General features: G+C 39.1%; 1 protein-coding gene across 1 annotated transcript in view; it reads right to left on the bottom strand.

Moving 5' to 3' along the window:
* Nucleotides 1-23158, bottom strand: part of LOC139737711 (uncharacterized) — an 81828-nt gene that overhangs the window by 58201 nt on the left and 469 nt on the right. The window contains exon 2 of the mRNA XM_071648386.1: nucleotides 20880-21040. Coding sequence (XP_071504487.1) covers nucleotides 20880-21040 — 161 coding nt within the window. The remainder of the gene's footprint in view (nucleotides 1-20879; nucleotides 21041-23158) is intronic.

The following is a 23158-nucleotide window of genomic DNA, read 5'->3' as shown; positions in this document are numbered from 1 at the left end:
GCCTGCAGTAATTAAATGCTGATAGATCCTGCATAAACCTTTGTGGAGGATGTCATAAAAAGGAGAGACAGATGGCCTACCTGCAGATAATATGCTTCTAGCACCCATACCGTGGCAAAGCACATTTTGCTATCTAGTTCACTGAAATAAGCTGCCAAGAAAGTGCAATGTTACCAGGTCATGTGACTGAGAGATAATGAAGGATGTGTTCTCGAGTCTGACAGGAGTCACGACTGAGAAGGTCAGGGGTTACATACACTGTACTTGATGCTCCTGTACACACCGGAGACATTATTTCTTCATCAAAAAACATGAATTCTCTGATTGTGATTTCCGATGGGAGTCCAGATGCTAAATACTCTCCAGTGCCGCAGAGTTCTCTTCACCCCATGACGACCTAAATACTCTATTACTGACACTGGGTAGGCCAAGGATAGACTGATATGTGTAAGTGCCACAAACCAATACAACTACTGATCTCACTTTACTTTTCCCACACAGCAAAGCTAACATAGATGGTGACAAGATTTGTGTGGGACAGCTATAACATTGGGAATGAGAGACTACCTGATTGACTGGCAGTGATTCACCTTACATGGCTGCTCTTGTAACATCGCCAATCTGTTTCCAGCCCGATCATCAAACAGGAAAGAATAAGGATCAAGAGAAGGAAGGACGAAGGGAAGGAAAAACATGATGACTGCCGCGGATGAATGAAGAAAATGGTGACACAACATTTGCTCCTGGAACAATTGCTCCAGTCTTGGTTTCTCCAAGGACTTCAGGTTAGGGTTGTGATAGGGTTTTAGGTTTAGTTTGATGTGAGGATTAGGGTTAGGGTTATGTTTGGCTTAGCGTGCAGATATTGCATGGGCGCAATTGTTGCAGGAGCAATTGCCATGAAACCAAAGAAAACAGGAGACAGGAGATGAGTAAAATGGAGGGCAAGGGAGAGCATGACGATGACAGTAATTGCCATGAAATGTGATGATGAAAGAAAGGGAAAGAATTTAAAAAAAAAATAAACAGTACATATTTTACAATTACTTGGAATTAAATTTTCTGAACTGCTTCTTGCCTTACTGGTTTTATTCAATTCAGCTCTCTCAATGGTGTAAATAAACTGTAGAAAAACTGGGTTGTGGAGTTGTGATCTTCACCATGCATGTGTGAGTGGGGTATCCGAAGCACCCGGCCTTGTACATTGTAACTGGACCTACTCTAAGAAATAGTTTTGATTAGCAACATTGCATGTATGATCTATCTCCAGTTGAATATTTTCAGCAAAGATAGCTGTTCACCTTCAGGAGCTCCCTTAACCCTTAATGTGCTGTGAGTGCCAAGAATGGCACAGAAAACCCCATAGCCTTGTACACACTGTCCACAGTCCCTGGCAGAGAGAGGGTTAAGTTTCTCTGAAGATGGCATCAATTTGGTTTTTGAAAGCTGGCATCACACTTTGTCATGGACTCCTTACCTGCTTTATGCAATTAAAAGGGAAACTAAAAAATACAAACAAAAACAAAACAAAAAATGTACACAAACTCTTCCAGGAATTTCACAAGTACAACACATGGAGTTTCAATAGGCCACAAAATTCTACTTGTATAAGGAGCTCTGCTTTCAATTAATACCTGTACAATTGTACCTCATCTTTTTCTCATTTGGAGTCCACAGGAAATGGTAGCCTCCACTCCTGTGATGGCTCAAACGGTCCATGAATAAGTAATTCGTTTCATTCAGTTTGAGTCTCCAGAGAGAATCGGCAAGGACACTAAAGATTAACATTTCGATCACTGTCGGGTGTCTGTAATTGCCTCAAAATTGAATAAAACAATGTCCACACAGGAAACTTACTCTAAGTATACTAACAACAATAACAATCATTTTACTGTTCTTTCTTTAATCTTACACAGTCTGAGGAGCTTTCTTCAAACACATTTTCCACACCAACAAGATTTCCTATTAAAATCAAAACAACAAAATGTATGTGTATACACATCTTAATAGCAAGCTTGATGGGAAGAAGAGATACAAATCTATTGGGCCTAATACCCATTTCATATTGCTTTATGGAATCAACACAGAAGAAATATCTTTGATCAAATGAACAATTCAAAAAGGAAATACTGATCAATGCACATACCTAAGGCATTCAACACACACATACACACACACACACAAAGTTTCTATGAATTGGGTTATACCGGCCCTATACAATTATCATTAAAGTACAAGGAAATTGACATATCCTGCATCCAGATGCATGTCTCTAATAATGAACTGTTTTGTTTTACCATTTATTGAAAGATTCAAGTTTCTCACAGCACAAGGGCAGACCAGTCAAATATTCCTCAATTACTAGTACCCTGTTTAGCATCCCAGATCACTTGTACAGTAAAAATTTTGCACATGAGGCGTTTTCACATCAGCCCGATGTTTCGAAATAGCGCGCTATTTTCTGACTTGGGAAATTGAAAAATATCTCGAGCTTGGATTCTTATCGGGCGGATGTGAAAACGCCTATTGTGCATATTCATCCATTTACAAATGGTTGAGATTCCTCATTTTTACTGAGTGGGAAAAAGAACACAACAGTCAGCCTGAAGCATAGGCTAGTATGTATGCACTCCCAGTGATAGGCTTGGAAGAATCTAAAATATATTGGACTGCATGGGATGTTTGTCAGGAATGGGAGGGGAGGCTGTGTCAATGTTGTCTGACTCCCCTTGTCCATCATTCCTGACTGAGCTGAATACAAACCATAATGTGCCAGACAGACAGGTCATCCATCTGGGTTGGCGATATGAGAACACCCAATTCAGACTGAGAAATCCATGCAGATGTAAACTGCTGATTTCCTGGTATTCACATTACATGCCCTATTCTGTTGTTCCTCTCCTACTTCCTAACATGATTCATATTTCTCATTTGATAGCTATGTAGCAGTCCTTGGAGGATGGACTGCCTAGGCCACCATTACAGCAGAAGGGTATTAATAGGGTTATATTAAAGTATACTGCTTGGAACCCTAATCAGAGACTTTCAGGATGCATTAACATTCACTGATTGTAGTTTTAGGATCTCTAACACACCAAGCCCTTCTAACATAAAACTCTGAACATTTTCACCCATTTTGGTAACCAAAGGTACAAATAACATGTAAACAAATTAAAATGATTTAACAAAATGGTGGATTTTTACTTTGTATACCCGGGTTCCAATATGGCATCATTTCACATTAGCGTTGGACAGATCTCCTTGACAGATCATAAAGTGTTTAACCTTTGTTAACCCATTAGTAACTAAAACGCCCGAAACCACCTGTCCATTTTTAAAATAGTTTCATGCTTTATTATTTTATTGTTTTCATATAGAATATGTAACTATGTAATTTGAAAGAGGTCAAAGGTCAACAAAAGTATGTCAGAATTATTTATGTGACACACCAGTCTCTTGGTAAAGTCTTAACAGGCTTTCAAATAAAACTAACTTAGGACAAAAATAAACATGCAGTGAGCTATTTTACATCATTTAGAAAATTGTCGAAATGAGAGCAATATTGCTGTACTGTACATTTCAGGGAACCAATATAGGCCATTATGTACAGAATTTTCAGTAATGTAAAGGACTAAACCACAGGAGCTATAACCAAGGTGAACACTACAGTGTATAATAATGTGGCTAGTAAAAACATTTGCTGACACACATTTTCTCTTACAGCAGGAATCAACCAAAGTGCTTTAGCTTTCGGACCATCTTTAAATAACATATATACCTTGTATGCATGTTTAAATGAACATCATCAAATCTGGTCAGTACTCCAGCAAATAATATCTACACAGGAGATGATGTGAATAGTAAAAACAACAACAACAACAACAACAACAAAAAACAAAAAACAAAAACACAGGAACACGTAGTGTAGACTCAGATACGGTATCATCATGGAGCAGTCCATACACATATACTCATAATTCTTTAATATTGAGTCACACCCTACAAACCTACTGAATTACACCCCACATCCTAATATTGTAAAAGACCTAGTGTATGAATTCATCAGGAATCCAATAATATACTAATGAGGTATTGATGCTGCTAATGCAAGCACACCAATGCAGAGAAATACTAAAAGATATCAAAAGGCAAAGATAAGCCATCTGATAGACAGAATGAAGGCAAGCACAAAGAGGTAGCACACAATTAAATTCTGTTGCTTGTGTGCGTTTAAACACAACAGAAAAAAAGGCAGCCACATACAACATGAGCTCGCAGACGAGGAACCCAAAGCATAAAATATGCAGCACACCCCTGGTTAGAAAGACACTCACTCCTACTACTGCACGGCTGCCACTCTATGATAGATATGAGAGATGAAGAGAGAAGAATATGATATATCCCCTCTCTATACCACAACCATCTCTCTCTCTCTCTTTTTTCTGCACGCACACTGACTCTGTACCAATTCTTCCGTGATGCAGTCTGTGACTGTGTGTAATACTGAGTCAGCAAACTGCTGTCTTTCTCTTTCCACTCTCTTACGTTCCAACCTCTCTACATTTGGATCCCAATTCATATCTATTCTATTCTTGATCCTTTTTCCATCTATTTATATGCATAATAATACATGTAAATAATGTGCACATGTTGCATGGCAACAGAGAGAGATAGATAGAGAGAGTGGGAGATGTTATCTGATTTTTTTGTGTTCTTATCTCTCTGTATTTGTAGGAAAACATCGTCCTCAATATGACTAATGCTTCTGGGGCCCGTTTCATAAAACTTGTTATCAGTGACAACTGCCACATTTCTATGACAAATTTACTCTCAGCCAATCAGATGCAAGGATTTCGGTAGCTTGTCAATCTATGACAACTTGTCACTGATGACAAGTTTTATGAAACGGGCCCCTGGTGTCTACTTGGCTTTCATATACTGTAAAAGTGGTTTCTTTCGCGTACAAATACTTTCGCGGTTTCCATCGGTGCCAACTTTTTTTGCGTGTGTTTAAATTCGCGGTCAGCAAAATCTGTGAATTCAGTCGGCAAAAACTGTTTTATTTTGCACATGAAAACCCAAACTATAATCCAATTATTCTTTCATTCATTAAATAGAAATTAAAATTAAATGCAGGCTTACCTGAAATCGTGTCTCTCGAGTACTTTATAACATGCTTGTACCTACATTGCGCGGTATTGCTGTGTGTGTGTTGACCATCAATACACTCAATGCGCAGAATCTTCGTGTGTGCATGTGCGCAATAGCGTTGTAACAAGTGGCGAGTTCAAAACAGCTCCTTGCGTGGTTAATTTTGCGCGACTTTCTAAAACATTTTCGCGTGATGTTAGATTCGTGGTTCAACCTCAAAGCGCGAAAAGCACGAAAATAAAACCACTGCGAAAGAAACCACTTTTGCATGATTATACTTTCACTGTTCCCACTGCCGCCCTGGCTGCTTTCATATCAAGCAGCTGTTCGCTTCTGCTGAAAATTGCTGAACTCCAGTTACACCGTAGGGAAAGGACATGTTAAAATTCCCAATGAAAAGCATCATTTAAGAAAAGCTTTGAATGAATAGCAATGGCCACATTTCAGTTTCAAGGAACAAAGAGATATGCCATTTCTTTTTAAACATTACTCTATTATTAAACTATAAAAGCTGCATTTCTTTACAGACAGTAAATTGAACAAATTCTAAACTGCATATTTCTAAACAGACAGTAATTTGTATAAATTTTTGAAGATTATGTAAACATAGTGAAATATAATATTTTCATCATAACACCGATGATGAAAAGCAACGCATGCAATATGAATGGCTGGGTACGTGCATCATGCCCCAAGGTTAACCCATGAATTACAGCAGACAGCACTCATTAACAATGCACCCAGACACTGGTTCGGTGGTTATGTTAGAAAGACCATGATCATGACCATGTTCATGGCTTAGTCCATCAAAGCTAAATGTATGACCTTTTCATAACCCCTAAACATATGCTAGCTTTCGTGAATGTGTTATACTTAAAATCAGTATGGCCGAGCCATACGTGCTACAGTATAGTAAAATGTGTTTTCATTCACATGTCAGTACATAAAGGGTTATGTATGAAAAAAGCCACATATTAAATGCAAGGTGTGTTTCTCTTGCATATTCTATACAACCAGAGTATGCAGAAGAACTGGTCAACTCAACAAATAATAATGCATGCATCTGGACTCAGATCAAAATTTTAGAGGTGTGCAGCCATTTACATTGCAGGCAATGCATAAATTCAAACCTTTCCCTGGAAAGCAGGATGTTAATGTATATTTTACATATTGCCAGCTAGACAAAAATGAGGTTTCTATACCCAGCACAAACATTTTTTTTTCTTTTTTTTCTTTTTTTCTTTTTTTTTTTTGGGGGGGGGGGGGAAGGAGGGGGGAGTGTCATTAATGGAGGGTAGAACATCTTCTCTCCTCATTCACCTCCTTAAGTGGATGATGGCGCATCCATTTGTGGTGACATTTTCTCAAGTGTATACCGGTGGGAGAGGAGGAGGAACCGGAGCGTGGTTGCATCATAAGTACTGAGTGTATCATATCCAAGATTCAAGGTCTCACACTGTGTCTGTAAGTATTTTCAAAAGATATCCTTTTATGGTCAAATGACATTCACAGGTGTGGCAACCTCTGCAAATCAAAGACCATACTAATGTCCAGTAAACAAACATATTTTGAAGGGAAAATGAACAATAATTACATAAACTGTAGATAATAATAATACATAAAAATAGTGAAGTTACACAGTTTAAGAATGCCAAATTAAATTTCAAGAAAAAAAAAGACATATATTCTTATAAATATCTTGTCAGGTTTCATAGGAAATTTATGACAGAATATCAAGTAATTCTCACAAGGTTCACCTGCTGTTTATTTATTTATTTTCTTTTCCAGCAGCAATCTGTAATTCCTCCTAAACTGACCTTCCAGTAGCTGTAGAGATAGCAAGCTACTTCAGGTGTTGCAGTATACCTCAGTCCAACAGAAAGGACACAGTGATGTAATATCATAGGGAGAAGGGAGATTTAGGTTATCTCTATCCATTGACAATTAGATTCCAGACATCTGTGCATATTGGCAAAACAACAACGACGACGACAACGACGACAATGACAACAACAACCACAACAACAACAACAACAACAACCACCACAACAACAACAACAACAATAACCACAACAACAACAACAACACTCCTGTGTGCATGGAGTGGTGAACAAAGCACATTAAGGATTAATAATGAATTATTAGTATAGTATCAGCTTGCATTAATGAAAGTATTTGTACGCTCCTTCCTGGTACAATATACTAGTATGTACCAGAACTCACTGCCTTTGAAACTGAGAATGGAGACCTCACTCCCTGTGTTCAAGAAAGGACTCAAACTTTTTGTTCCAGTATTATCTGTGTGCTTTCTTTCAATTCTCGCTATCGCCAATGACGTAAAAAGTACCCGGATGTTGATTTAAGCGTCATTTACGGTGCATTATGAGATAGTCCGGTAGCAAAGTCACTTCCGTTCGTACGCGCGTGATACATGACTAATACTATTTACACACACAACCGATTGAATTCTACGTGTACTTCCTGTTTTCTCGACTTGAATTACAGCTTTAATATGATTTGAAATTTCTCCATTCTTAAGAAATTGCTGTTAATACGACTATTGGTTGTTGCTGCGAAGCTGCCATGTGTTGTTCGAACGACAATAAATGAAAAAAATCTGCAGAAATACGACCCTTACTGGCATGCGAGACGTGACGTGGCCGCGTGGGTGAAGTTTGCGGGTGACTCCACAGCGCAGTACGTGCACGCGCGACTTACTAGTAGTGGTAGTAGCACAGTAGCACTAGGTAGTAGTAGGCCGGGCTAGTGCCTACGTACATTGTACGTACTTACTTGGAAGAAGTTGCTTCGGAGACAGGATAAGTTCGAGATCACTGTTCGTTCCTGATTGTGTTCGCGACGTTTCGACAGAGAACAAATAAAAAAAAGATGGGCATTCCATGACGATATCCAGGTGGGTGAATATTTTCCAGCATATTTTCAGCGTATGCAGAGATGACTGATCTGTGATGTGCACATCGATCGCATGATCAAGCAGAACGCTGTACCAGTATGTGTTAGCTTATGCGCTGCGTGCAGTGGTGCATGCTAATGCAAGGCCGGCCGCCGGCGGGGACTACAGTGTACGAGTATGACAGGCCTGGCCACGGCTCGGGCGGTACAGCGGCCTACTGTACTAGTACCATAGAGATGTAGTGTGGGCGGCGCGGTTTGTAGGTAAGGTACACGTACGCGCACGCTAGCGTTGTGCAAATTATGCCCCGCGCCTGAAGTGCCCTTGCTACCAAGTGCACTAAATCTTGACGAGAAAGCCACATCCGGGTACTTTTTACGTCATTGGCGATAGCAAGAATTGTGGTCTTTTCCTGAATGAAGCAAAGTGAGAGGTCGTCTTACCTTTCTGTGCCAGGAGTGCCACTGTGTGACAGACATGGCGCATTAAAAGACTCCATTATCATTAGTATTATTATCATAATCTATTCTCATAGGGTTCATCTTCTGCATGGATGTACTGCAAATTTTTGCCTTGGAAGATTCACAGGCAGAATGACGAGACAGCCTGAACACGATCGAAAGACTTTTAAAGTAAAGAACAGGCCAAAAGTGTTGGACAACAGTAAAAGAATAATTTACAGTGTACCACTCAGCAATGCGCATCTGAATATTATTGTCAGCTGTGGGATGGAATGGAATTATATGATAAATATTTCAATCTTGCTGTTTCAACGTCTGATGGGCATAAAAGGCCATTTTACTTTTGAACTGATGATGCAGCCATGATGTGACCATGAGGGAAACCCATAAATTTCACACACGGGGTGCTAATTGAGGCAGCAGCGTGCTAATAAGTAGGCGGACTGCAGACTTTTGCAGCCAGAGCCCTAACTGTGCCTTCAGGGGTACCATAATGCTTTCCTGTTGGTGGCCCACCCACTCCTGTTTAATAGATCTCAGAGCCTGGCATTGTACAGCCAATGGAATAAATTTATCCAAATAAACCCAAAACAAACAGTACGTAACCTACCGAGGCAATGCATAGCACAATACATGTTTGACCTGGCTAGGGCTATCACTAATAATATCGAATAAAGAAAAGAAAAAGACGAAGGCACAGCTGTACTGATAAACAGGTGTTTGAGGTAGTAGTCAGGGTCAAGACTGAGCTTGACTGATTCCAAGTGACGAACCATCTACTATCACTTGGCAGCTTGGAATCTATTTCTTTTTTTGTGGTTGGAGTGATTGCATGTAAGTAGTTGCAAAGTCAGGAAAGACTCAAGCAAGCCTTTGGCTTGGCATGCACAACTTATAGGAAGAAGTACAATTTCAACAAATTTGAAATATCAAGTGACACAGACAAGATCTTGGTGAATCCTTTGCAAAGTCTATGGGGGCTGTAGAATCTTCTCTACATAAAGGGTATAAGGATTTTAGAATCTCATCTAGGTAAAGGGTAGAGGAAGTCTATGGGAATTTTAGAATCTCATTTAGGTAAGGGTAAACAGGATGTGTGTGTGTGTGTGTGTGTGTGTGTGTGCGTGTTTTACCCTTTCTTCATAGCTGAACCTTTGTATGCCATTTACGCAATGCAAACCAGCGACACCAGTGGCTGTGCACAATGCTTCATGACTGATTCAGGAAGATCACTTGGCTCAGCTCAGTAATGCTGTACTGTGTACATTTGTATTAATATTTTTCAGCTGCTTTCATAGCCAGTGATACATAGTAATGTTTAAACTTTACAAGGGAAAGAATTCATCTGTCATTTTATTCACAAGTCACAAATGGATTCATAGAAATTATACAGATAATACAACAATGACAGACAACTCAAATGCAGGGATGCCAAGTTCAAATCATTTTTATGAGTGAGATTTTCGTGACTCGGCATCTCGTCGAGCGAATGTGCGCGCAAGCGAGGGTGTGGGAGGGGTCCCCCCCCCCTCCCCGTGGCCTTCCACGGTAGGGAGCTTTTTCAATTTTTAGCTTTTAATGGTGCAATCAGGTGCATACGTAAGTGACTATTTTTTAATTATTTTGAAAGACAAAAGGAAAATATACCTTCAATTGTAACTATCACTGTCATCCTTTGAGCTATGCTGCTTATTATGGGCCCAAATTGCAGACTTTGCCCGATGCGTGAGAAAAATGGGTGCCATGCGTGAGATCGTGAGACGACCCCTAAATGCTTGAGTCTCACTCAGAATGCGTGAGACTTGGTAGCTCTGCAAATGCTGAATATTAAGTCAGCATTCATGTTTTGTACTCTGTGATCGAAACACATGCATGATAGCACCAGACCAAATCTTCTTGTGCCTGTCAATCAGCTCTACACAGCACTACTATGTGTACCATTGTTACCCATCAATATGCATATCATCACTCTTGCATGTACTGTAAAAGTGGATATTTTCGTGCGACTAATTTTTCGCGCTTGGCTGGGCAACAAGAGTTTTGCGTGTTTTTAATTCTGCGGAATCAAGGCATCAACTACTGGAATATACGGCAGGCAAAACTATTTGTGTGCTTTTATTTTCTTGCTAGGTTCTGGTTGCACGAAATGCGTGAAAATTTCCACACCGCGAAAATTTCCACTTTTACAGTATACAGTGTGTTGTATGTTGTTCGCACCCTGGTCTGGCAAGCGAGTTGCAGCCCAGACGGGATCAAACTTTGCTACTGATCGAGCAATCCCACAATGCATCTGATACAAGGCTAGCCTGGAGATACTTGAGTTTTGGCAGTGCCCTGAATCCCACTGAGATTTCAAATCTAGGCACTTTCAAGAATTCCCTAAGCCCTCTTTGAGAAGGGATTTTGGCAACCAGCCATAATACTAGTATGCTAAAACTTCAAAAACCTCCAGTGTATTGACCATATGCCTTTGGCCCTATGCACATACACGTACATGTAGCTGTATAAAGTTTGTCCATCAGCGTTACTTTAATCTGCACAAACTACACATTATTTGTATGGTAGATAGCACAAGCAGATGTAATAATGCTTCAGGCCATCAGGAAGGCCACGGTGACACAATCAGGATTAGGGGGATTAGGTAATCCCTATTCATTGACATTCATTTTATGAACAGACATTGGTGCCAATAAAACACTATATACGTAGCATGCAGAGCTCTTTAATCTTACAAAGACACAGATATAATGCTACACAATGCATCATATTCAAGAGAAAGCATTACTTCTTAAATCTAAAGATATACTTTTGTGTTTTGTCTAGTGAGAGCCAAGGCTCACTGAAATACTATTGTCTACGCTATCATTTGGAATTGATGTTTACTCACATAATGAACACCCACTGTAAAAGTGGAATTTTTCATGCATTTTACTTAATATGAATCTAACACACAAAATAAAAGTGTGTTGATCCTGTTGATTTTGTGGGATAAAAAAACACACAGAACTCATCTTACCAAGAAAAGCGTGAAGATTTCTTGCACAAAAATTTACGCTCTTACAGTACTAAAACACTGGTTCCTTTAACCGAAATGCCATGTTATTGGCTTCGTGGTGGGAAATTGATAACCTTGCTTCTTGAAACAAAGCCGACCTGTTTTTCCTGTAATCACCATGGTTCTTGATTACGAATCCATCCATCTGCAAAATTGTCTAACAAGTCCCAATGCATAAAATATATGGCTTATAAATACAATATGTACATCACACACGCACATACACTCACACACACACACACACACAAGAAAAAAACAAGCACATAGTATGCAAACACACAAACAAACATGCATTCATATGCACACGCAGACATGCATGCATGCCTCGAGACATAATGCCTTTTAGTACGTGCAGCTGTTGAAATATCTATGATCCACTGCAATGTACAGTATGCATACGACTGCACGTCTTGCAATAAACTGTAATACAAACACAAGAAGAATGCCACACTTGCAGCGCTCGTGTTCCAAGTAGACCAAAGCAAGAAAATATACAGAAAGGCTGTTTACAGAAACTCTCTCTCTATCTTCCCTTCTTCTTCACTTTCTCTCATTCCAAAGCTGCAGCATCTAAGAGATGAACCCTCCCATTCAAATGGTGCTCATGGGATGTGTGTGTGTGTGTGTGTGTGTGTGTGTGTGTGTGTGTGTGTGTGTGTGTGTGTGTGTGTGTGTACACACTCTGCTGGTAGCTGAATCATTCTTCTCCACTCACTCTTATCACAGGAAGATATGAACAGAGTGAATACAGGTTTGTATACACTCTGGTTGGTTCATTGGGGAACTGTGAGGGACTGTGTGTTACCTTCTCCCAGCTCATAAATCAAGATGAGTTAGTTCCATGGAGATGTATATTGAGTTGACAAGAAATGACAGACTGAAGGATTGATAGGGATGGAGGAGAACGAATGGCAATGGGGCAGATGAGAGTCATAGAGAGGAGAATGATCATAGACAGGCAAACTTCATTGGCAAAGTGATGGAGAGCAGACTACAAAGGGAAATGAAATGCACTGAAATTGGCAAGAGGTGAATATGGGTCTCTGCATTTTGTGTCCATGTCTGTGTGCTGTTTGTACATGTGTGTGGGTGTGTGTCTGAACTATTATGTGTACAAGTGGCACAAAGACAGCAATATTCAACATAATGCAGTGTTACAAAGAAAGGTAAAAAAAAAATACAATTTAACTTCACATCACTTCTTTTGTACAACAAGGGGATAACCTTATGAAAACCTGAGATAGGCAGTCTCACACAGCATACAGTGCAAGGGCAAGGATTTCAAATCAGAGAATGAAAGAGACAAAGATTCTGAATGTAAAACGCACAAAGGAGTAATATAGCTTACTGGTCTCATATTACACTATCAGATGACATGGTCATATTTCAAATTGCCTACGGATATGGATAGGGAAAGAAGGGGGGGGGAACCAAAAGACAAAAGCAGAAATCAATGCTTGGTTTGCATGGATGGTGATAAAAATTCCAGATGTACATGGACTTTAACATCCTTTAAGTTCATAATTACACTATACCTTCTTCACACCACTACAAAAAGTGTATGAGGGGGGCATTGATTCATTTAATTCTGTATATGGTGTGTGGAAATGTCGACCCATTTGTGTGTCTGAAAAAGATACTCCATGATGACTTTTTTTGCCCTTTGTCCAGGAAGAAAATAATTGTGTGAGTGGGTTTTGGTGTTGTTTTTTTTTAGCAAGGTGATGTTGCTTGTTTGTTTGTCTTTTCAACAGAGTTATGAAGTATAGAATTTGTACCAGTATAGTGGAAAAGTATTAACTTTGTGATATAATGTTAGGAATGCATCATGAAGCCAGCTTGAGTGTGGTGCTAGACAGAATGATACTGTCAGTGTACACAGTGTGGGCAATGGGACCTGTCTGTCATAAATCACCAGGACTTTTATTGACGGTATCCAGTACAACTGAAGGCTGATCCTATAAGGGCAAACACATAAAACTACACACCAACTCTCACCTTGCGAGAAATACCTACTAATTGGATGGGGCCATGTCATACAAATACACTCATTAGTTGAAGGGACTCAGTTTCTATACTCTCACTGAATGGAACAGGAACATTAAGAGTTGATAGTATTGCTGCACTTCTACATGGTTTTGCCAATGAAACCTTTTGATACTTCAGAAAAATGAAATGAAATAAAAATGCATCCTCTTGCAAGGATATCATGGAGAGATACACTCTGGCATCATTCTCTCGTGCCAGCAATACAAATGATAACAATCACTGTTCCACTAAAAGTGAATGTATGCTTGCTGTAATATGTGAAAATCCTGGAATTTCTCAGAAGGAATATTACAAGAGTAATTGGAAGACACTTTTAATTTAAATGGTTAATCAATCAAACTCATGTAAATATCCTTTCGTACCAATATTGCATTAAATTCTCACATATTTTGCTCAGAGAGGGAAGCAGAGCATGCAGTTGAACCTATTTGGTTATGCTACTTCCCAGGGCTGCACACTAAAACATTTTTTCTACTGGTCCGACCTGTCTATCGGACCAGTAGGACCCAGTTTTCCATTTATTACTGGTCCATTCCTGAAAAAGTTACTGGTCCGACAGTGATTTTTACTGGTCCTGGACCATCGGACCAGTGCCAATGTGCAGCATTGGCTACTAGCACTTCTGAATCTAGGGAAAAGTTTAGATATTCATATCTACACACATTTTTGTCTTGGGGACCCAAAACTTGGGTCCCATCCCCAAGCCCCTAATGCTAGTCATCGTCATCATTAGAACAACTCAAACAATCCCCTGCTACAAAGAATGAGTCATACTAAGCATGAGTTTGAAAGAAGCTAAAAATACAAAAAGTTCAAAGAGGATGTTCATCACATGCATTACTGGCAATAAAGCAAATGCAATACTGTGATTGCTGTATGAAAGATGGGTGAGGCCAGACAGTCTACACAGGGGAGATGAGGGACGACAGACATAAAGTGATCAGAAAAGCACACTTGAGCCCTCAGCTCCGGTGAGCTGAACAGGAATGCCTTTGTGGGCTTTGAGAAATAAGAATTGCATTCATCCATTCTGAAAGACAAAACAAGTGTCTCAAGTTGCCATTTCTTATGTTTAGCTACTCGTGAAGACGAAATGTGCAGTCAAAGAGTGTTGACTCACAAAACTTCATGTACCCTGATAGAGTTCCAGACAATGCAGCTGAGAAGACTGTAAACTCAAGGACACTGAATATGAGAATTTTTACACTCCTAAATATAACGTGAAATACGCAAACTCTAACCTTTTTGTTTGTTGTTTATGTACAAAACATCTTGCTGTAGTGTCTAAAACTGTGTTAGAATGTCTAATCTCCCACATGTTTGACTGTATCAGAGATTCCTTTCTAAAATATCATTGAAATGGTCCACCTTAGTAAATTAAATTTCTCTTTCAAAATTGTTTTGTTTTTGTTTGTTTTTTTGCTTAATGTAGTGCAGCAAATCCATCATTTGAACACTGATACGACAGAGAATAAAAAGATGCTGAAATCACAAATATTAAGTTTCTACATACATGTAAGATTCTCAAGATGACACTGTCACCACTGTCCATAAGCCTGCATCTATGTATACATAGTCAATTCAATTGTATACTTGTAGATGCTATCATATTATTCAAGGTTTACATTAGAGTCCCCTTCGCAAAAGCTTTTTAAAGGACTGTATGATACAACCGCTGCATTATTTGCACTTTGTTCCATCAGACTGCAGTCAGCTTGGAAGCTTTTCACTGATGCACAAATATACCACACTAAATCATCTCTTTGAAAACATGCAGAAAGCATACATGCCCAGGGAACCACTTCTGTAAATCATATTGAGTGGAAGAGAGACATGCAGTCTGCCATGAATAGTTTGAAAGGCTAAAATGAATATCAGTAGCTACAATGAATTTAGGGTGACTTTCACATGAGAACTCTCAGAACCCCACAAGTGTGTTTACATCTGCCTGCATGCTGACATACACATCCAAAATTATAATGTTTATTGTGTATTAACACTGAAAATCAGAATAAAAATCAACTTGTACAATGGATATAAAGAAAACAAATAATACAACTTTGTACCCAAGAGCATGTCTTTTGCACAAAGATACAATCTGTGCATTTTGTGTTAAGATACACAAGATTCACGATGCATATTCTGTTGGATTTGCTGATTCCCTCAGTACAATGTACAATTTATTGTACATGTACACACTGCATTATCAATGATCCTAAAGTCTGCCTCAATCAAACACATGAGTTTTATGCACCTCAGGCAGCTCTGAGAACTTGAGGAATGTAAACACTGATTTCCATCCCGCATAGCATGCTTAGTGCAACAGAAATGATACACCTCTTCTTTGTTTTTATAGCCACAATCTCTGATCAAAGGAAAGAGAAAAAAAAATCATTCAGACCAAAGCATACTCACAGTCAATGACACATTATGAGGGGTTCACACGTGCACCAATTAGCGGGATACAAATCTCGAGATTTGCATCGCGATCGTCATCCCGAGTTTTTTGCACGTGTGGACAGAAAAAACCCGAAAATTAGCGGGATAAGCATCGCGATGCTAATCCCAAGAAATCTTGCGCTGGTTCATCGATTAGCGGGATAATTGGCCCCGCGCTGGTACGTGTGAACGGTCGGGATTGGAATCTCGAGTTTTTATATCCCATCATGCAATGCGCACATCACAACAGCGAGGTCTCTGCGAAGAGGTCCTTCACCTCTTTGGCGAACCACACTACTGTCGCGTAAAAGACAATGGGCAAAGGAAAGTGCGCACAGGCAGTGATAGAGAGGGGCGCTGCGTGACCCAATTTGCAGGCTTTGCTGTTATGTCTATCGGCAATTAGCGGGATGATTCGGTCCGTGTGGATGCTCGCCAAATTAGCGGGATACCGATCGCGATTGCTACATGTATCCCGCTAATTTGGTACGTGTGGACGCTCGCAAAAAAACGAGATATGGATCGCGATCGTCATCCCGCTATTTTGTACGTATGAACCCGGCTCGTGTGTCTTTATTTTCTATATCTGTTTGTATAAAACAGTACGTGACAGCCTTCTCATGAGATTATACCCCCCCCCCCCCCGAAAAAAGGAAAGAATATGTGACCCGCCACAACAAAAGGATCCTAAAGTTGCTGACGGCTGAGCCAAGAAGATGGAGTTTGAAGTCAGATCATCAAAATCAGTCAAAATGATTGGATTTCTGTTTTGGTATAATTTTGTAGTCTAATGTATCATCTATCATCTGCCAAAATTTCAAAGCTATTAATTAATGATCAAAGGAAAGGCAAGAAATTACATTGTAGCATTTTCTGGGCAATGATTTTCCGACTTTCAACGGAACAAAAACATGTCCGAAGATTTGGATTTAGCGCCGCAGCTAGACTCCGCCCCTAGCAACAAGGGAGTGATCTTATTGGTCAGTGTGTGGCATCCTGGTTACTATGTCGTGCGTAGACCGCTGGCAGTAAGCTTGAATGAACATGGTGGAGGTTGCTAGGAGCATACCTTCTACTGTCAAGAGGTGAAAACTGTCTTACCTCCCCTTGATCATGATAGCGTCGGACGGAAAACTTTGGAGGTGGTTTTCTTGAAACGCCGATTTCCTAAACCACTCGACATGTGATTATAAAATCATTGATAGTACGAGTCGTGTTATATATGAAATTAAAGTGGAAGAGTAAGTGAATAATGTCATGTCATTTTTAGAAAATTGTCCTCCCTGACTTTTTGATCCTTTTGTTGTAGCGGGTCACATATATATACAATGTACATGACTTATTGGCACTAACCTGCTGAAAGTGACCCATAAAGTGTGTGATCCTCAAAGGCTTGGAATGTAACTTCCTATCATGTGGTGTTTATTGTTTATTCCACTCGTACTCATAAAGTTGTAGGGTTAACTTTTTAATTTTACATCACTCTATTGTAATAGATAGGGATGATATGAGCTATCTCCTCCATGTCAACATTGCCGCGACCTGTTTTGTAGAAACATGATGCTGATGCGATTTACTGGTGTTCATCTGAGCAGAAATGCCATTGTTGGATGATAGCCCCATTTCATGCTGATCCAGCTGGGTGAATCTGCAGTCGTCTGAGACAAACTATGCTCTTTCACCACTCTCGAGAGAAACCTAATGGTCGATTCCACCACTAAGCTGGCCATGTCACATGCACTCATGTGTTAAAACAGACAAGATGAATGTCTTATTGCTATTCCATAGTTATGCCTTAGACTGATTATGTTTTGTATCCAAGCCATGAACAACAGCAGGCTTCTTGGTGCATGTGTCTGGTCAACTTCATTGCAATTTCACAACTACTCTACATTGGTAATTTACATTAACGGCATGACCCTTTTGTCTATCACATGCCTTGCAGAAAGTAGCTTTATCTCCTTTGCACATGTCACTTGTGTGTAAAACACATTCATATCATTCCTTTAATGCTCACTTGACTGCAGTTGGTACCATTCATTTACAAACTGCTTTTTATCTCCAAGGCTGGATGAGAGATCTACATAAATGTAGCTCTGTACAATGACACCATTAATCGTTTGTTAGTCTGCCTGAAGTACAGTACCTAACATTTTAATTGGAGAGTTGTGCCATATGATAAACAAATACAAGTACATGATGGTGCTGGTGACTTTTGAAACCATTCCAAAAATCAAGCATCATTTTGACTCCCATCACTTCAATGCACCAGCAATCTTGAGTGCAATGAAAAATAAAGTTAGGCTGACTGGTATGCCCACCTTTAAAACGAAATGCAGCAGGTATGTAAAAAGCACCATCCCGCAAGGAAAACATCATATCATTAGTGGGACAATTTACACTGACAGTTCAACAGTGAAAATTTGTAACATTTTGATGTTAATAATTGCCATAGCAACTATGCCAAGGCTGCTCAAGCATAATCAAGATAAAAATTCCAGCCTTAAGTACAAAAGTTTCTAAGTTTGCATAAAGAGTGCTCTGACAATTTACAAAAAGTATGATCTCTGGCAAAAATATCTTTATGGCCTCCCATGTTATTGCGTATTTGTAGGATACTGACTGCAGAGACAGTTCCCCATATCCTTTGTAGTGGCAATCTGACAATTTTTCTGAAGTCCAATAACATCACCATTTTATCATCACAATGTACACGGAAAAGTGAAATATTGCAAGTTTCTTGAACACAATGTATTGCAATATTCTCCGATGAGCACAGACTGTATGTCAACACCCTTTGCGCAGAGGCAATATTTGCTCAAACACAAAATTGGAATCCTCTGTAACGGAACTGAGATGTATATAGGAGGGAGAATAATAAATTGCACACATCTTTCTGCCACAAAGTCAGGTTATGAGGGAACAGGTATCATGTGATGAGCATTAATATCTTGTATCTGCTCCTCAGTGCTCTGGTGGGCACATGCAAAACTCACTGCAGTGTAAACAGCAAAGTGCAACTTTAGATTACACAGTGCAATATTGTGGACACGTGACTGAACAGACATGTCTGTATGACAAAATATATAAAATGCAAGAACAGAAACATCACACTTCAAAGTTTGGTTTCAAAGAGAAAATCTGACTAGAATGACACATTTAAAGGAGGTCATTTCATAGGTGTAAAAGGCGTTTGGGTTATGGAATTGGTCTAGAAGAAGCTTCTGTGATTTAAAAGACAACTGGTCAAATGCTAGACCTACAAAATGCTTCATCACAATACAACTCAAACAGAAACCATTTGCATGACCTCTCAATGAACTGAACAATGACACAAGAGAGTGTGGTAAGAATACCATTAATGGTTACCTCTGGTCAAGATGATCATGAGACTCAAACAAAGATATTATTAGACTATGAAATGTTAACTATATTTTCTCTAGCATTACTTGTGAAGGAAAATTGATTGAAAGGCCAATTTTGATCTACTGTAAAAGTGGAAATTTTCACGGTGTTGAAATTTTTGTGTAAACCAGATACTATAGAGCGCAAAAATTAAAGCACGCGAATATTTTTGCTTGCCATATGTTCTAGTAAGTTGATGTCTTGATTTCGCGGAATTACAAACATGCAAAACTCTTTTTACTGAGTGCAAAAAATTAGTCACACGAAAATATCCACTTTTACAGTAAATGTAACTATCAAATCAAAGTGATGTACATGTAGTACCTTATAAATTCAGGCACCTGATACAATTCCTTAAAATTTCATTTTGAATATTTGTCAGTGCCACATGTTAAGCACAGACTTATTTCAAACATACCTTGCTTACAGTAACCGTAAACACATTTAATGTCACACTATTTTCCTGATTTTATACCTGCACTTCTACGCACTCAATGCATTTCAGGTACCTTGGAGTGTTCTATTCACTTTTCCACTTCTTTGTTGTTTCTTTTGCTGTCTTTCACTCAAGCCCGTACATGAAAAGAATCAATGCACTGCTGTTCATTTTCAATTAAGGACCACTGGAGCCAAGCATTTTTGATAGAAGTACCAGGGATGTGAATAGCAGAGTGTCAGAGTTTCTGTCGTTGCTTTTATTGTGTGTGTTTCCAATTCCTGGCTATACATGCCCTGCAGCCTCTACACAGTACAATCAGGGTTGGATCGTGTGCAATAACACTGTCAGGCCATCCAAACATGATTTAATTTCTTGGACATTGATTGCTTGTAGATGAAAAAATCAGGGAGGTGGCCAGGCAACACATCAAAAATGTGGTATTGCACAAATCCCTGAAGAGCTTGTATTCTGCATGTTTCTGATTTGCAAAGAATAATAACACATGATGCAAGTGCAATGGTTTAAAGTGTATATTTCACCATCTTCGTGTTGGCTTTTAATGAACTGAGTAAAAATCAAACAAAGAGAACAACAGTGCATATTTCATCACAATTAAACCTAATTCGAGGAAGTAATGAACTTTAAGCGCTACACATGTTGTTGTATACTATCATTGTTATCATCATCATCATCATCATACCAAACCACTAAATTTCATTACTTTAACTTGTTTGTCCATATAAAAATCAGTACCAAGGTATATCATCTCGTGCTAGAGTGATTTAATGTCAACTGTATGGTCAGGAGCTACGGTTTCTACTGGAAGTCTGCAAAATACAATGCAATTGATGTATTAATGCTACACCTGTGTACAGCAAAGAAAGGCATAAGAATTTCCTCCCTCTAGTAGTCTCACTTATTTACAAGTTTGGGAACTTGATATTTGGTTGAAAAAGAAACACTCACCGAGACGACACTCATTGTCTCCCTGATGCTGTTGGGCGTTCCAATATTTGGTACCTTCTTGGGGAGCTCTTCAAGAAGAATGTCCTCAACAATAAGTGCCTTGAATCCATACATGTGAATCATATCATCAACAATTCGCCCCTTGCGTGAGCCAGGCCCCCCTGCAAAAGGAGTTGAAATCAATGACAAGTTAGAACGGTTCTGGTTTCTTTCACCATATGACTACAAACATGCAAGCAAGCATGTAAGAACACTCGGTTTCAGTTATTTATTTTTCTTTTTAAGGAATTGATGATTCGTGATGGAACATTTTTTACTGAAAAATTATATCATTTACCAAGCAACACACATCTACAATGCATTTCATACCCAATGCATATTTGCACACAGTTGTAAACATGCCAGTGTGTTTCCATCTTCACCAAACCCATTGCTTCCCAAAACTGGACGTGTCATGTATAGCAGCATTAACATTAACATATTCTAAAACTGACAACATAACTCTGCTAGTACTAACACATACAAATAAAATGTGTCAATACATGCCCCATTCTGCATTATATATCACCACTTTTCCTCAAAGACTTTTTTTTTGTGTGTGTATATGTGTGTGTGACTTAAGCTTTGATTAAGCGTAAACATGAGAGCTGATGATTTTCAGCCATGCATTGCATCTATAAAAGCCCTTTATGTTATAAATGAATCGAAATGATTTCTTTTTTGTTTGAAATCTATCAGATCTTAATAACAAACACACTATGATTTACACAATTGTAAATGTTTGCTAATGCACAAACAAACAATAACAGGTCAAATAAGTTTCCCTCCACAAAACAGCAACAACACTTGAAAGCAAGATGACAGGTTCGAGTCCAGTGGTTCCTTTTTCCAACATGTTTGTTAAACTATGCAGTTGCAATCTTACAAATGTCATTTGTAGAGGGGGACAAATTGAAGAAAATTCACACCTCAACAACAACAGTTATCAAATCTATTCTGTAGTCTCATCTTTATGGTCTCATTAGCTCACTGTTTTTCTTTTTTTGGTTTTTTTTTTGTTCAATGTAAATATCCATGCAGTTAACAAAGTGGCAACTTTTTTTTGGGGGGGGGGGCATATTAGCACCATAGATGATTGCAGCAGTTCCATATTATGCAGAGTTTTCCATCTGGATGTGTGTGTGTGTTAATTTCAGGAATGAGGAGTATGCTACAACTTTAAACACATATGAACACTTTTAGGGGGATATAAACATTATTCCCAGTATTTTGGCCACCCCCCCCTTTTAATCCTGCTATGATGTCCCATAATCTCCACCATTAGACCTACATGTAACTACTTATAACCACAGACACATTGTCATATCAAGGTGGAAAGATGTTAAGTCACATATAAACAATGAGGTAGACCTTCAGTACTAAGTAATTGCTAGTTTACATTTCTTTTACCCGAGCCCCTACCCCCCCTCCCCACAACATTGCATCCTTGCCCTAGTTCCATTCATAATACAGCACACAATACAGTATAACAATCTTGCCATTGTGTATCAGAAGGTCTGTGCTAATGTTAGCAACCTAACATAATTAAGCCCCCTTAAAAGCCTGGCCTGTCAGCACTATGTAGTAGCCTACATGGTATTGGTACACACACCAGCTACAGTACAATCATCATTAGCAAACAAATTAATGATGATCCCGCAACAGCCTGCTCACTACTGCAGTAGCCTTAGTATACACTGGTACAGACTCCATACAGAACACATTCACACTGACAAAACACACAACTTCTTCTTCTGCTCAAGATAATGTCTGGAGTTCTACTACTAAACAACTGGATGGCACAGTTCTTTAACATCTTCATCAGATAGCAATACTGTAAGTATAAGATTGTGGGGCAACCATACCCTTCAATGTGTGTAGTCAACTAGTGGATTGAAGCTGATGGATTCCAAAGGCATGGACACTGGAGACTCACAATTTAGACTATTTTGACCAGAGTCTACAATTAACATCATATCAAATGTGCTTGCACAGACCATGCCACAGGAATCACAATCTGTTATTTTTTTCTTTGATAGTAGAGGTCTAGAACCCAACCCAAACTGAGAGGATGCGTTGAATTGCATCAATTGATTTATTGCTGTAGTTAGTGCAGTGTGCATTCTTTGAGACTAGTGACGGTGTAGAGACATAGAGTACAATTACAAGTTCAGTTAACTTTTACACCAGAATTGCTTTGAGAATTATCTGAATTTTCAGTTCTTAAAATATTTCTGTAG

Source organism: Diadema antillarum, unplaced genomic scaffold (assembly GCF_040938485.1).
Source record: "Diadema antillarum isolate AM-2024a unplaced genomic scaffold, OU_Dant_1.0 seq00000701_RagTag, whole genome shotgun sequence".
NCBI classification, from domain to species: Eukaryota; Metazoa; Echinodermata; class Echinoidea; order Diadematoida; family Diadematidae; genus Diadema; species Diadema antillarum.
The sequence above is the reverse complement of the archived record's forward strand: the minus strand, read 5'-3'. Positions and strand labels throughout refer to the sequence as shown.